This window comes from Zea mays, chromosome 7, assembly GCF_902167145.1.
Source record: "Zea mays cultivar B73 chromosome 7, Zm-B73-REFERENCE-NAM-5.0, whole genome shotgun sequence".
Classification (NCBI taxonomy): Eukaryota; Viridiplantae; Streptophyta; class Magnoliopsida; order Poales; family Poaceae; genus Zea; species Zea mays.
In genome coordinates this window covers 10,523,919-10,536,825 of record NC_050102.1, presented here as the reverse complement: position 1 = coordinate 10,536,825, position 12,907 = coordinate 10,523,919, and the positions used below count along the sequence as shown (strand labels likewise).

The 12,907-nt window shown below is 44.5% G+C and overlaps 1 protein-coding gene and 1 long non-coding RNA gene across 4 annotated transcripts; both read right to left on the bottom strand.

Moving 5' to 3' along the window:
• Positions 1 to 1,958: 1,958 nt before the first annotated feature.
• LOC103632021 (uncharacterized) lies at positions 1,959 to 6,868 on the bottom strand. The gene is made up of 4 exons (XR_555606.2): positions 6,578 to 6,868; positions 2,976 to 5,086; positions 2,672 to 2,774; positions 1,959 to 2,579 (listed from the first exon to the last, which is right to left on the bottom strand). It is a non-coding gene; the product is annotated as an uncharacterized lncRNA (long non-coding RNA).
• Positions 6,869 to 7,888: 1,020 nt separating this feature from the next.
• On the bottom strand, positions 7,889 to 12,568 carry LOC103632020 (ABC transporter F family member 4). Of its 3 annotated transcripts, none has more exons than XM_023300575.2 (2): positions 10,157 to 12,568; positions 7,889 to 7,906 (listed from the first exon to the last, which is right to left on the bottom strand). In XM_023300575.2, the coding sequence occupies exon 1, from the start codon at positions 12,301 to 12,303 to the stop codon at positions 10,168 to 10,170; it is 2,136 nt and encodes a 711-aa protein (XP_023156343.1). In that variant the 5' UTR covers positions 12,304 to 12,568; the 3' UTR covers positions 7,889 to 7,906; positions 10,157 to 10,167. The 3 variants fall into 3 exon arrangements, with proteins under 3 accessions (XP_023156343.1, XP_020396466.1, XP_008652094.1); XM_020540877.2 differs by lacking the exon at positions 7,889 to 7,906 and adding an exon at positions 9,315 to 9,552; XM_008653872.4 differs by lacking the exon at positions 7,889 to 7,906 and adding an exon at positions 9,916 to 10,060.
• Positions 12,569 to 12,907: the final 339 nt, after the last annotated feature.

Genomic DNA, 12,907 nt, shown 5'->3' with positions numbered 1-12,907 from the left:
TTCTGGTCATACATAAATTTTGTTATTTTAATCTAGTTGTTTCACCACTACATTGCAACCATCAGTATCATACAGACTTCGATATATGCCACGATTTCCATGGTCTCATCATTGGAGAGCACGCCCCATGCGTGCCGGAAAAAGTTCCCTCGTACATCGTCAGTCATCAGGCACACACCACCATACACGCTTGCTCAAACAAAAAAAACAATTATTTATGTTTGCGAAGAGAATTCAAGGCAGACCAGCACAAAAAGCTACCCCGACGGTGGGAAGGATGACGAACTGATCATTGTTGTCGGTCCTCCTCTGCGTCACCTCCGACGCCGAGATGATGCCACAGTCCATGATATAGTAGACGCTAAACGCCCGTGACATGGCGAGTACCGATGACTCTTGGCTGGGCTGCCAGACGAAGTGCACCTCGGGCTCATTAGCAATGTAGTACACCTGGCTGTTGCACCACCGGATGCGTTACTCCTCTACATACATCATGTTCGAGGACACTCACACAACGTTAGCAACGACCGTCGTTCGAGCGCACAAGAATTCATGGCCATTCAGTAGCGACTTACATGGCAGGTTGGACTTTAGATGGACGATGAGCTGGACGGCATTATAACATCGTCGTTGGATGTGGTGCCCAGAACAACCCGAGAGTCGCCGACATTGGCAACGACCATGAGGACCCCCTGCTTGACGATGGACAACATGGTGCAGCCGCGCTGGACCGCGTCCAAGCGGCGGCTGCGTCGGAGCTTGTCATACACAGCGGCTCATGCGGCTACGTAGGACTGCTTCCAGAGGTCGAACTGGCAGTCGTCAAGCTTCTTCTCGTCGTCGATGAGCGACGCCAAAGTGAGCGCCTCCTGCTAGTGGTGTTTGTTCGGGGTTTCCAAGCAAGAAACATAGATTCATCCTTGGCGTTGGTTTATGAAAATGACTCACAAGTCAGATCCATGGAAAAAATATTATGGCGAATAAATGACACGCATGCAAAAAAGGAATTTAAGTTGAAAACATTACTCAAACAAAAGAAATTGCATGCAAGACTCTTCTTTAAATACTACTCCTTCTATCCAAAAATATAATTCAAGAATCTCAGGGATACTTATCTACTACTATGCATTATGCAAGGGTAGTAGGGTAGGCTTGGGGAGAGATGTAGTAGATGTTTTACCTGTCATAGATGTAGACATAAACAAACATGTGGTGTAGCAGTAGCAACATTTCGCATTTGCCTGAGAGGTCACAGGTTCGAATCTCCTTGGGGTCATTTGTGTTTTTTAATTTTAGCTAGACGTGGGCTGTACGTGGGAATGAGCTTTGCTATGCCGTGCGGGGAGGAGGGAATGAGAAAGACACAACATAGAATGGGAATGGCAGAACCGGAAATGATGGCAGAACACGGAATGACAAACTACTCTTGCAGCCTTAATAAGTAGTAGAGATACACAACATATGAGAGGATTAAGTCACACAATTCAAAAAATATTACACACCAACATTCAAACTATATAGCCAATGAACAAATCTCAAATCTGGGTTGCTACTAATTTCTATTACATCCATACGTATTGCAACACATATAAGAGGGCAAACTTACTAATTTTCCCATAAATTATACAATCAACCATAAATATCAAGAAATCTAAAGAAAAAGAACTATTCAACTCTATTATATAAGAGGATGAGCTTGCTAGCCTTTTTGTACTTAAATGAGTAAAATCTTCAACATTTTTTCGAAAAAATGAAGTGCACCTCTTGTCTTTTTAGCTTATGGCAAAACGAACAGAGAGCTCATTTGTGTTTTTGGCACCAGCTCGAGGAAGGAGGGGGTTTATACAGTAGGAGTATTAGTACCAGTTAGTAATTCTAATCGATACTAATGTAAGGCTTACCGATGAGTGGTTTCATCTGGTACTAATAGTATTAGTACCGATTTGCGTCTTCAGTGAAGCCTTGACATTAGTACCGATTACAATATTGAAGCTCTGAGCAGTTAAAACCGGTACCAAAAACAGTTGACCGGGCTTTCTTTCCTTAAGTTTAGTACCGGTTCTTAGGAAACTGATCATGAAATTAGGGGACGGAAGCCTTGCTCCCTAGTAGTCAATGAAAATCAGTCATATTACATACTGAACCACTTCACTGTAACCGGAGGACCAAACATTTCTCTGCAACTGGAGAAGCACCAAACATGACGGCCACCATTAATGTAAACACAGCTGTGGTTCATTCATCCAGTCAACTCCCGATCACCAGGCTGCATGTAGGACAAAAAAATTATGTGTACCGATTCTAAGACAACAACACCTTCTATTATGTGTACCACACATAGTTAGTTGTTGGTAGGTCCTGATTGCATATATAATGATGGATAGCCTAATGTTAAATCCTGATTGCGTATCTATTGGGTTTGGTTCCATGACAAGATATTGGGTTGGGTTTGCTTTCTCTTGGAGATTCAGAGTGAGCATGTCTTTGGCCATATTCTTCACTTCAAGTGCTTGTATCCTTTCTTCCATACTCTTATTATGAGCATTTTTATTCTTGCTATCCTACTTGGCTCTCCCAACCTAACAGAACCATTAGATAGTTATGTTTTAGTAAACTTCAAAATTTGCATTATATTTGCACATACATATATCGGCATAATGCTATAATATACCATGAGCTTGTATCTTGACAATTCTCCAACATCGACTTGTTTTTTAGCCTGTCCAAGCTCTATGCTCCGTACTCTGCTAACATCAAAGTTTTGGAATCTCCACCTGTATTGTTTAAACATTGAATTATAAAAGTAATGTATAAGATTATAGCATTCTATAAACAAAAGACTACATACTTAGTGAGTCTTTTAGCAATTGTGTTAGCTTTGAATTCCTATAATTTAAAATAGCAACGACCTACAAGTGGTCAAAATTGAGTTACAAGACTAACAAAACTTAAATAAAGGACTCAAATTTAAATACCTAAAGAGTGCATATGACATCACCAAGTGTAGAAAGTGAACTGTTTACGTTCTGTGCTTGTTTCAACCTTTCTCCCTGTGCATATGTCTTTGTTGCCCATTCACTTCCAGCAAGGTCATTTAGCCATACTTTGATCTTTGTACATTCTCCATTCATCAAGTTTTCTCCTTTGACCATTACACAGTGTATACTGAAATTAAAATTCAATTAGTACATAACAGGTGCCTAGAGAATCATATATGCCATCCATCCTCCATCGGTGGTGGATGAGGAGGGCTCGTGTGTTTTATATTAAGCAAGTTCATCACTGTAGGCAGGTCTTGTTTCTGTAGGTAGAGTTGGTTAGTACAAAATTGTAGTCGATAAAAATCTGGATAGAACAGTGCAGTGAAAACGGTCTCTTGTGTAATAGCCCAAAACAAAAATTATGGATGTAACATGTTTCTTTAGAAGTAATATTCAGTATGCAAACAACATGGATGAATCTTAAAACAACATGGATGAATCTAGTTTGTTAAAACAAATAAAGAATCTTCTTGGGGAAAAAATTCTCAGTTTTGAGTGCACTCCACTGATCTGCACCTCAAAAGATGCAAAATGGTAAGTACATATGATTGCATAAAACAAGATCACGACTACACAATAAACAAGAAAAAATAGCTATTTACACCATAGATCAAACCTCTGCCCATCAGCTAGTGAGAACTGAACTAATATCAGTAAAAAAGTTGAATGATTGCTTGCTACAACATGCCTTATTTTGGACTTCAGAGTTATCGACTTACAGTGACTGTTTGGTGAATACCTATATGGTGTTTAGTTATCTTAGTGGTAATTAATCTACTTGAGGATAAATAACAACTTGTGTTTCATCTAGTTTCTAAGTAAATTGAACTTTCAGGTTTTCAAGGAAAAAAAGAGAAGTGACCAACATGCAGTTGCATCTCCTAATTCTTTGGCAAAGGTAATATTTTGTTGACCAATGGCCACTACTTTACAGAAAAAGACAAGTACTCTAAATAATGTCCTCACCTATTATAAGGATAAGCGCAAAAACAAACATGATCAAGTAGTCAATGCGAACGACTCTAGATACTCCACCAGCAAGTTGGTGGCTTCTGCATGGCATCTGTAGTTTATGTATTGTCTGAATAAGGCAGCAGGATATGCCTCTTTCCAAGACATGTACCATGAAATCTTATTCTCTGCCTTGTTAGCCTGAATGCAAAGTGTAGCAGCCAAACCAGAGGTCAATCAACACTATTATATAAAAAAGTTAGGTGCCCATGCGTCGCTACCAATTCTATTATATAGGCTCTCCTCTCCCGCTCTCCTCCCCTAGCCACAGTAAACTTGTATCCTCCTCTCCCCCACTGTTGTCAGTGAGAGCTTCGAGCACCTCGACCACTCCCTCCCATCACTGCGCAGAGCTCAGCCCTCCCCTCTGACCCACTGCCGCAGGGATCTCCCGCGCATCTGGGATGGAGAACGACATCGTCGCCATCGTCGTGGTCGGCTAAAGATGAAGTTGTGCTTCTTTATTTGCAGACTTTCAGGTGGCTGCAGACTTTCAGCCAATGTTCAGGTGACTGTAGACTTTCAGAATTATAGAAGTTTAGACTAAACACGAATTTCACAATTTCACAATTTTAGACTTAATAGAAATTTTAGAATAATCTGTAGGTTTCAGAAGTTCATAAGTTCAGACTTTGTGCTTTCTTTTTTTATTTTTATTTTTCTTTGTTGTTCCATGCTCTTTCAGAACAACATTTCATATCTGTTAAACACATACCTTCTATAGCGAGGAGGGTGGGCTTCTTCAGCGAGCGATCTGCTTAGAGTTGGCAAACAACAATAGAAAATAGGGCTTCTTCATAGGCTCCGTTGCTGCACTAAAATAAACAAACAATAGTAGAAAGCAATGGCAAGGAGTTGGCAAACTGAAGAAAATCATCCGTCTAGCGCTAGGAGGCAGAAAATTCACATAACTTCCAACACAGAGCAGGACGACTAATCCGTTCTAGGCCCTGCCATCGCCTCCACCACATCGTCGCGCCAGAAAAGTAGCAAAAATATGAACTCCAGACCACATACTATATTTGGCTGATTACCTGGAAACCAAACAAAAGTCACAGATTGTTTACATCACAAGTGTAATGCCCCAACATTCTCATATGAATTAGGCACGCATAAACCTAGGGATGAAAACAGGACGGATACAGCCGGATACAGGGTCATCCCGTATCCTACCCTAATAGATTTCTCTCGGATACGGGACCGGATACGGGTAGTTAAGATTCGGGACGGATACAGGATGGGACCGGGTAATAATCCGGACGGGTAAGAAACGGATAACGGATGCTACTCGGGTAGGTACCGAATAATTGTCGGGTAGTTCATCCGATGATATTAATTGTCCAACCATCCATAAGTTAAGCAATACATAATCATGTATATGATAGATCAGATGTAAGAAAGGAAACCGGTAAAATTGACATCATGCAGTTCAAAGTTGCTTATCACAAGAAAATTGTAGAACCAACACCGCAATATTTAAAATTCATAAAATATTCTAGTTTCACTAAAAAATTGCAAATAAGTTACAAAAACTAATAAATATTTTATATGAAGATAATTGTAGTCCTCGTATGAAAATGATAAAGTGAAGCATTGATTATGTTGAAACTTGGATACTTACACTAATTTCACATGTAACTCATACAAATAAGTGAAAGTGAAAGGAAAGAAACGTGAGCATCTTATAGATCTTATGATCCAAACATTTTTTATGGTTACATATGGACATATGTTGTATCTCCGTAAAATTTCACGATTTTTTGAGGCTATTTATGTATTATTAATTTCTTGTCATAGAAAATCATCCAAATACAATTAAATCATTAAAATATTGTTTAAACAAAAAATTGATGTATTACAAAGTCATAGATCTCTTCAAGCTCTACAATTTTCATATAAACTTTATCTTCATCCGATTTCATATGTAAAAGTTATGATTTTATAACTATATTATGCAGAAAAAGAAAAAACGGGTACCCGAATTCCGGGTACCCGTATCCGACCCGAGATTTTCGGGTACTGCCCGGGTATTAGTGATTCCGTATCCTACCCGTATCCGAGGTTCAATATCCGGGTAATACACGTATCCGTCCCGACAAACAAAATACTCGTATCCGTATCTGAAATTACGTCCCGTTTTGGTACCCGTATCCGATACTCGTTCCGGGTACCCGTCCCGTTTTCATCCCTACATAAACCTGAAAGGGCGTCCATAAAAACACAGACATTTTTTCTCTGGTCCGAGCGATTGGGTGACATCGACGCGGATTGGTCGACGGGAGACGGAGGCGGGGGCATGGAACCAAGGACGACGCGGTTGGGTGACATCGACGAGCTGCGCCCCCGCGGAGGTGTGGAGGTGGGGTCGGGCAGAAATGTGGTGGATGGAGCGGTGGGCGCAGCGGCGGGATGGAGCGAGCGTGGTTTAGGGGTTGGGGTGTCGTGGGGGCGGAGGCAGGCGGGGGCACGGTGAAGCATTTTTGACACCCACAATAGGTCCTTATAGAGTAGTAGAGATTACTTACCACGTAGAACTTATCATTTTGGATCTACATCTGGCAAGGGGTCTCCCCTCATGCAGCGGGTTTTTGGATCATAGTATGTAGAGTTGACATCGGGATTCAAAAGATATTTTGTGTCTTCTCTGATACACAAATTCATGCGGAAACATAAAAATTTACCATCAAAGTTTAAATTGGTCACTAATACATCCTTGACATTCTAGAAGGAATGCAATCTATTTTCTGAGCAGTAGTGCAGTAGTTACCTAACAGTACCAGGCTTCCACCACCGGTAGTGCGCACATGCTTCTCTACCTTACCAGAGTCTATATGGGCATTGTGGTCCTTATTTAATTCAGTAGGAACTAATAGAATGATGCAGGATATTATTAAAACCATGTGTAACCGATGACACCTTATGAGGAGGAACCCAGCTGGCCGTCTCAGATCAGCAACAAAAGATCACTGGAGAGATCAGTTCAGCAGGATACATGGGGACTGAATAGTATATAATTCATGATCGTTTCTTCAGGTGATTTTTTCTGGTGTTAGCTCGTAGCCTCCTCGTATACTCTAGGCAGGGTAAGGTGGTTACTTTGTACGAGATTATTTTTTTAAAATAAGGTTGGGTTCCCCAAAAAGATGACTAAAAATTATAAAGGCATCCATCTCCTAAGAGCTTCAATGCTTTACCATTTTAAAGTGTTGTGACAAAAAACTCAGAATTATTAACAATGTTACAGTCTTCTTATCATTAATTTTAGGGAACATGTAATATATTTGTCTTACGTTTAGAGCAAGGTAGTGCCCATGATGACTGAACTTTTCATAGGTAGATTTGTAAATACATTTAACACTAAGGACACCCAAAACTTACCTTTCTTATTATGTAGTTGAAGATAATTTGGAACAGATCGCAGAAACTTGCATGTACCATTGATTGGACACTCATGGCCTCTCTGTTTTCATGCTTGCAACACATTTAGATATGCGACTGGTGACTCAATGTCATGCAAACGCCTCAGCCATTAAGTGTGCTAAGTGAACTAACATCAGAGAAACAGACAGCACCCTGCGCCCAGCGATCATCTGAAACTTCAGTTATGTGTTTCTAAAAAGACAGAGAGACAAACCGTTATTCATCAGGTAGCCAAAAATGCAAAGGAGCAGGGCCTCACGCATAAGTGGTTGCAAGGAGAAAATTTGGATTTACCAAGAAAACACATACCAATTTGGATTGACCGGAGTCTATGGCCCTCGGAAGATGAATCCACAATTACTTGTATGGTGCATAGAACAAAACAAGTTTGTGTAACCTCCAACCATGATCGGCAGAACCATCTCTTTATCACTCTGCATTACCAAAGCAGAGCCAAAATAATTATCAAGACAAAAATAATTATCAAGACAAGAATTCAAGTGTTTAGCACACGCATGATGTAAACTTCTTCATGGCAGTACCTTAGCTGAAATGACCTGCATCGCAATCAAATCAAATCAAAGGGCGGTGGAGCAGAGCAGGCAACTGGTGGAAGCACGAGGAGACAGAGAGCGTGGGCCCATCGAAGAACTCTGCGTCGACGACGACGGCGAGGTCGAGCGCGCCGGCTGATGGCAGGACCAGGCCACATCGGGGACGCCTGCGCCGGTGGCCACCAGCATGCTTTTGGCCTGGGCCAAACACCCAACGCGTCGACAATAGGTGAGAGGCGAGAGGTGGCCTTACATGGAGCAGAGAAGGCCGCACAAGGTCGTCGGGCTCCACCGTCGCGTCGGACGTAGGTGCGAGGGAGAGGAGAGTAGGGTTTGCATGAGGAGGAGCGAGGAGGGAGGAAGCAGTTGCGTGGCGGTTCAAATCGCGTGGGGCAACGATGGGGCAGGCGGTGGTTGTCTCGACGGCGTTGGGGGAGGCCAAATCAGTGGCAGTTTCACGTGAGCGGGGCGGGGAAGACGACGGATGTTTCTTCGACAATGGATCTCGGGGTCGGGGTTGGTGGGGGCGCGTCCGCCATCACAGAGGCCAGCGCCGTCGAGGGCGAGGGGCGCGCATGGGAGGGAGCAGTTCGCGGTGCGCGGGCCAGAGCAGTTCGCGGCGCGGGGCTGGCGTGCAGCGGGGGAATCGGCTGGGTCACGCGCGGGATGCGGGAGGCAGCGGGCGGGCGGGCGGCGGGATACTCGGCGGCGGTGGTTTGCCGCGCGCGGGATGCGGGAGGCAGGGGAGAGCGGGGGCAGTCTACAGATGATGCTTAATAGTTGTAGAGATTGTAGAGATTAAGTGGTTCTGGTTCCTAGTCCAGCTATCTTTTCGAACCTTATTTTGGTGTCATTGTTTTAATTGGTATGATTTTCAGAGCCGTTCCTTGATAGTTGGTGAACTCTATGGTAGACAGCTATCCAAGTCGTCAGAGGTGACCGAAATCCACGGCCTCGAGCCTGACTGGCTGCCCAACCAAATATACCCCCCTAGGTCTGTTGTCTGCTTGCTATTGAAATGTCTCCTAGTTCCTTTTGTGCTTAACTTAAAATTTTGATTTTTAATATACTTACTTTTCGCTCAGTCTTGCCAAACTGGTGCTTCATGTTTTGTTTTCGTTTTAATGGTGTATGAAATGTGTGAACCGAAGTTTTGCTCGACCAAACCGGGACCAGCATGACTGGGAGGCAGACAGACATATAGCACTATAGCAGGTCAGCTGCGCGCCTGCACTTTCTGTAGTTTAGCCTAGCAAGACATAAATAAATACTTGCATCATAGAGTAAATAACAGAATTCAGGCATAAGTACATAACAGCTTAGTCTCACAGAGTCAAATGACATCATCACAATTGATAGAAGTCTAGACTTAATTGAAGAACACAGCAAACATAAGTTCAGACTTCACTAAGCAGTACCCACTATCCAGTAGCAGGACCAGCCCAACAGCAGGGGCAGAACCACACAAGACTGATAGAAGCTAGTAATAGTCGGGGACTCCATTGAAGAAACCAGCAGCAAGCAAACTAGCAAATAGAAACAACAGTCAACAGATATGGCTTAGCACTTTGAAACAAAACATGACTAAAGCTGCTCCTCACAAAGCCACAGGTAAAAAAAGGCCTTCCCAGATGTAAACAGCTTCATAGGCTATCTCCAACAGATCTCCTATTATATCCTCTATCTTATCACCTATTTCAAACTTCTCTCCGTAAACAGTATTAAACATTGTCATCTATAATACCGTGTCCCCTAATTTACAAGCTCTACTGGAGACAGTCTAAGAAGCTTTAACTGCTAGAGTAGTTATGCAGTCATGCTAAAGGTTAAGAAAAGGGCATACAATTGTTATATTATCGTTGTTCGGCTTCTATAATCTTGAGAGAAGATTGAGAAGTGCTGCACCGGTCGTCCAGTCACATATATGTCACAACAAAATATACAAACAAATAATACCATATTCTCAGGTTTCTCTTGTATAACATAAAACAAGCATGCCCCATTTTTACAAAGTTGGAACCATATATGAATACTCTGCAAACCAGAGTAAAGAGAACTCAGTAATAGTACATGCAATTTCAGTTCAAGAAAACAGCCTATTATATAAATAAACAGCAAAGCACAACTAACTTGGAGCAGCATTATTCTTCAACTTCCTTCTTTATTTCTTCCATGAGTTCATCCTTGTAATCCTCAAATGTGCCATCATATCTGTTCACAGTCCCATCCTCCACAACCCATATCTCGCTCCTTTGCTCATCCTCACAAACACGAGATATCAATCGTGAGTCATGGCTAACCAAGACGACACCTCCAGTGAATTCATCCAGCGCGTCTGCCAATGCATCGATACTTTGCATGTCCAAGTGATTCGTTGGCTCGTCAAGCAGGAGTATGTGAGGTTGAGACATTGATATAGAAGTGAACACAACTCGGGCCTTCTGCCCGCCAGATAATTTGACAATTGGAGTGAGATGGTTGTGTCCAGGTAACCCAAACTTCCCGAGCTTAGCACGGACAGCCTCTGCTTTGCTCATTCCCTCCTGATCTGGGTGGAGCCTCAACAAATATTGAACTGCATTTTCCTCCATTGTCAGCAAGTCAACAAAATGCTGCGAGTATCGTCCAATCCTCAGCTTCTGGCTCCTCCTTGCCTCCCCTTCTGTTGGGATAAGATCACCCGCAAGTAAATTAAGCAGCGTAGACTTCCCAGCTCCATTGGGCCCAACAATAGCTACACGTGTTCCCATATCAATGCCAACATCAACACCTGAGAGTTTGAAGTCTGGCCTACCAGGGTAGCTAAACCCTACCTCAATGAGCTGAAGGAGAGGTGGTGTGAGCTCTGTAGGCTCTGGGAAATGGAACTCAACACTGTAGTCACGCCACTTCCGCGGCACAGCTACCTGTTTCTGGTCATCATCGTCATCTGCAGCACTCTTCCCTTTCCCCTTGTTCTTGGCGGCCTCTTTAGCAGCCTTTGATAGCGCCTGGCCCTTAACCTTATCCTGTGCGGCCTTGCTCCCAGACTTCCTGGCCGCTTTCATCTGCTTCTCATACACCTCGAACTTTCGGTTCATCTCCTTCCTTTTCTGCTCATACCCACTCTCAAAATCATTAAAATTTCCACGGTACACATGAAGACTTTTATCATGCAAGTGTATGATCTCATTGCACACTGTATTCAGGAAGTCACGGTCATGGGAAACAACAATCAATGTCTTCTTCCACTGGGAGCACAAGTATTCCTCCAGCCATAGCACAGCGCGCAGATCCAGGTGATTAGTCGGCTCATCGAGCAGCAGCAGAGTTGGCTGCATGAAGAGCGCACGGGCAAGCGAAATACGCATCCTCCAGCCACCACTGAAGGACTTTGTGGATCTGGCCTGCATCGCCTGATCAAACCCCAGCCCCGCAAGAATCTTGGACGCTCGGGCACGGGCGACGTCAGAGCCCACGAGATTCAGCTTCTCATACACCTCCACAAGCCGCTCGTTGTCATCAGCATCATTAGAGGCCTCAAGCCTCGCCTGCTCGGCCTGGAGGGCGGTGAGCTCCTCGTCGGCGGCGACCACGGCCTCGAGGGCCGAGCGGTCATCGCCGATGATCTCCTGCTCGACGAGCAGGACATCGATGTTCCGCGGCACGGGGACCTGGCGCCAGGCCAGGAGCTTGAGCAGGGTGGACTTGCCCATGCCGTTGGGGCCGACGAGGCCGTACCTGCGGCCGTGCGAGATCCGGAGGGAGGCGCTCTTGAGCAGCTCCTTCCCGCGCGCGGAGACGGAGAAGTTCTCGAGCACGACGTCCCTGACGTTGTCGTCGACGGTGCCGTCGGCGGCGGAGGAGCCCGGGACGCGCGCGCCGATGACGACGGAGAAGGCGTCGCGGTCGTCGCGCAGCGCCTCCTGCCTGGCGGCCTCGGCGGCTGCGGCCGCCACGGCCTCGCGCTTGTCCTTCTTCTTGGCGTCCTTGTGCGACGGCGCAGCGCCGGCGCTGAGGTCGACGGCGGCGCGGGCCGGCTTGGGCTTGGCGGCGGCGAGCTGGGCCTCCTCTTGGTCCTCGTCGTCGGAGGGGGGCAGGTCGATGTCGCCCATGTACGAGGACGCCGGCGCCTTGGAGGGCTTCGCCTTGGCCTTGGACGGCGCCGCCGACTTGGAGGACTTGGGCTTCGCCGCGGGGGCGTCCATGGAGGCGAGCATGGCTGACACCGACATAGGTTTCTCCTTTTTCCCGCCGCCGGCGGCCGCGGAGGAGGACGAGGTGTCCTTTCTTCCCATGGTGGTGGTGGTGGCAGCGGCGGCGTCGTGGGATGGGGGAATTTGGGTTTGGCTTAGGGCCAGGGGAGTAAAGTAGATCGGGGATTTTTGTGGACCGGAGGATTTTGGATATACGAGGGGTCGAGGGGAGGAAAAAGGAGATCGGACGGTTGGTCCGGCCCGTCTCGGACTCCGATTTACGGATGGCAGGTATGGATATATACAAATAATCGTAGATATAGTTATTTATCTATTGAATATAGTTATAGTTAGATTTGTTATCCATGAGTATGGCTATAGATATAATAAAGTATTTATGGATAATTTTTTTTATGCATGTGTATCCAGTATCTAAACAAAGCTAGCTAGAGGGGATAACTCAACTAAAATTTGTTTGATCAATTCACTAATTTACACCAAATTACTAGATCAGTCATAGACGATGATATGAAAAAGATCCATAGATTGGCCATAACAAAATTGGCCAGACAATTAAAATTTGATAAGGAAGAAAATGCAGAGGGGTAGAAGAGGATGACAATGACAAGCAATAAAAGTATCATTTTTTTACATACTATATAGTTTTATTTTTTGCATTTATTTATTTTGTTTGAACTATATTTTT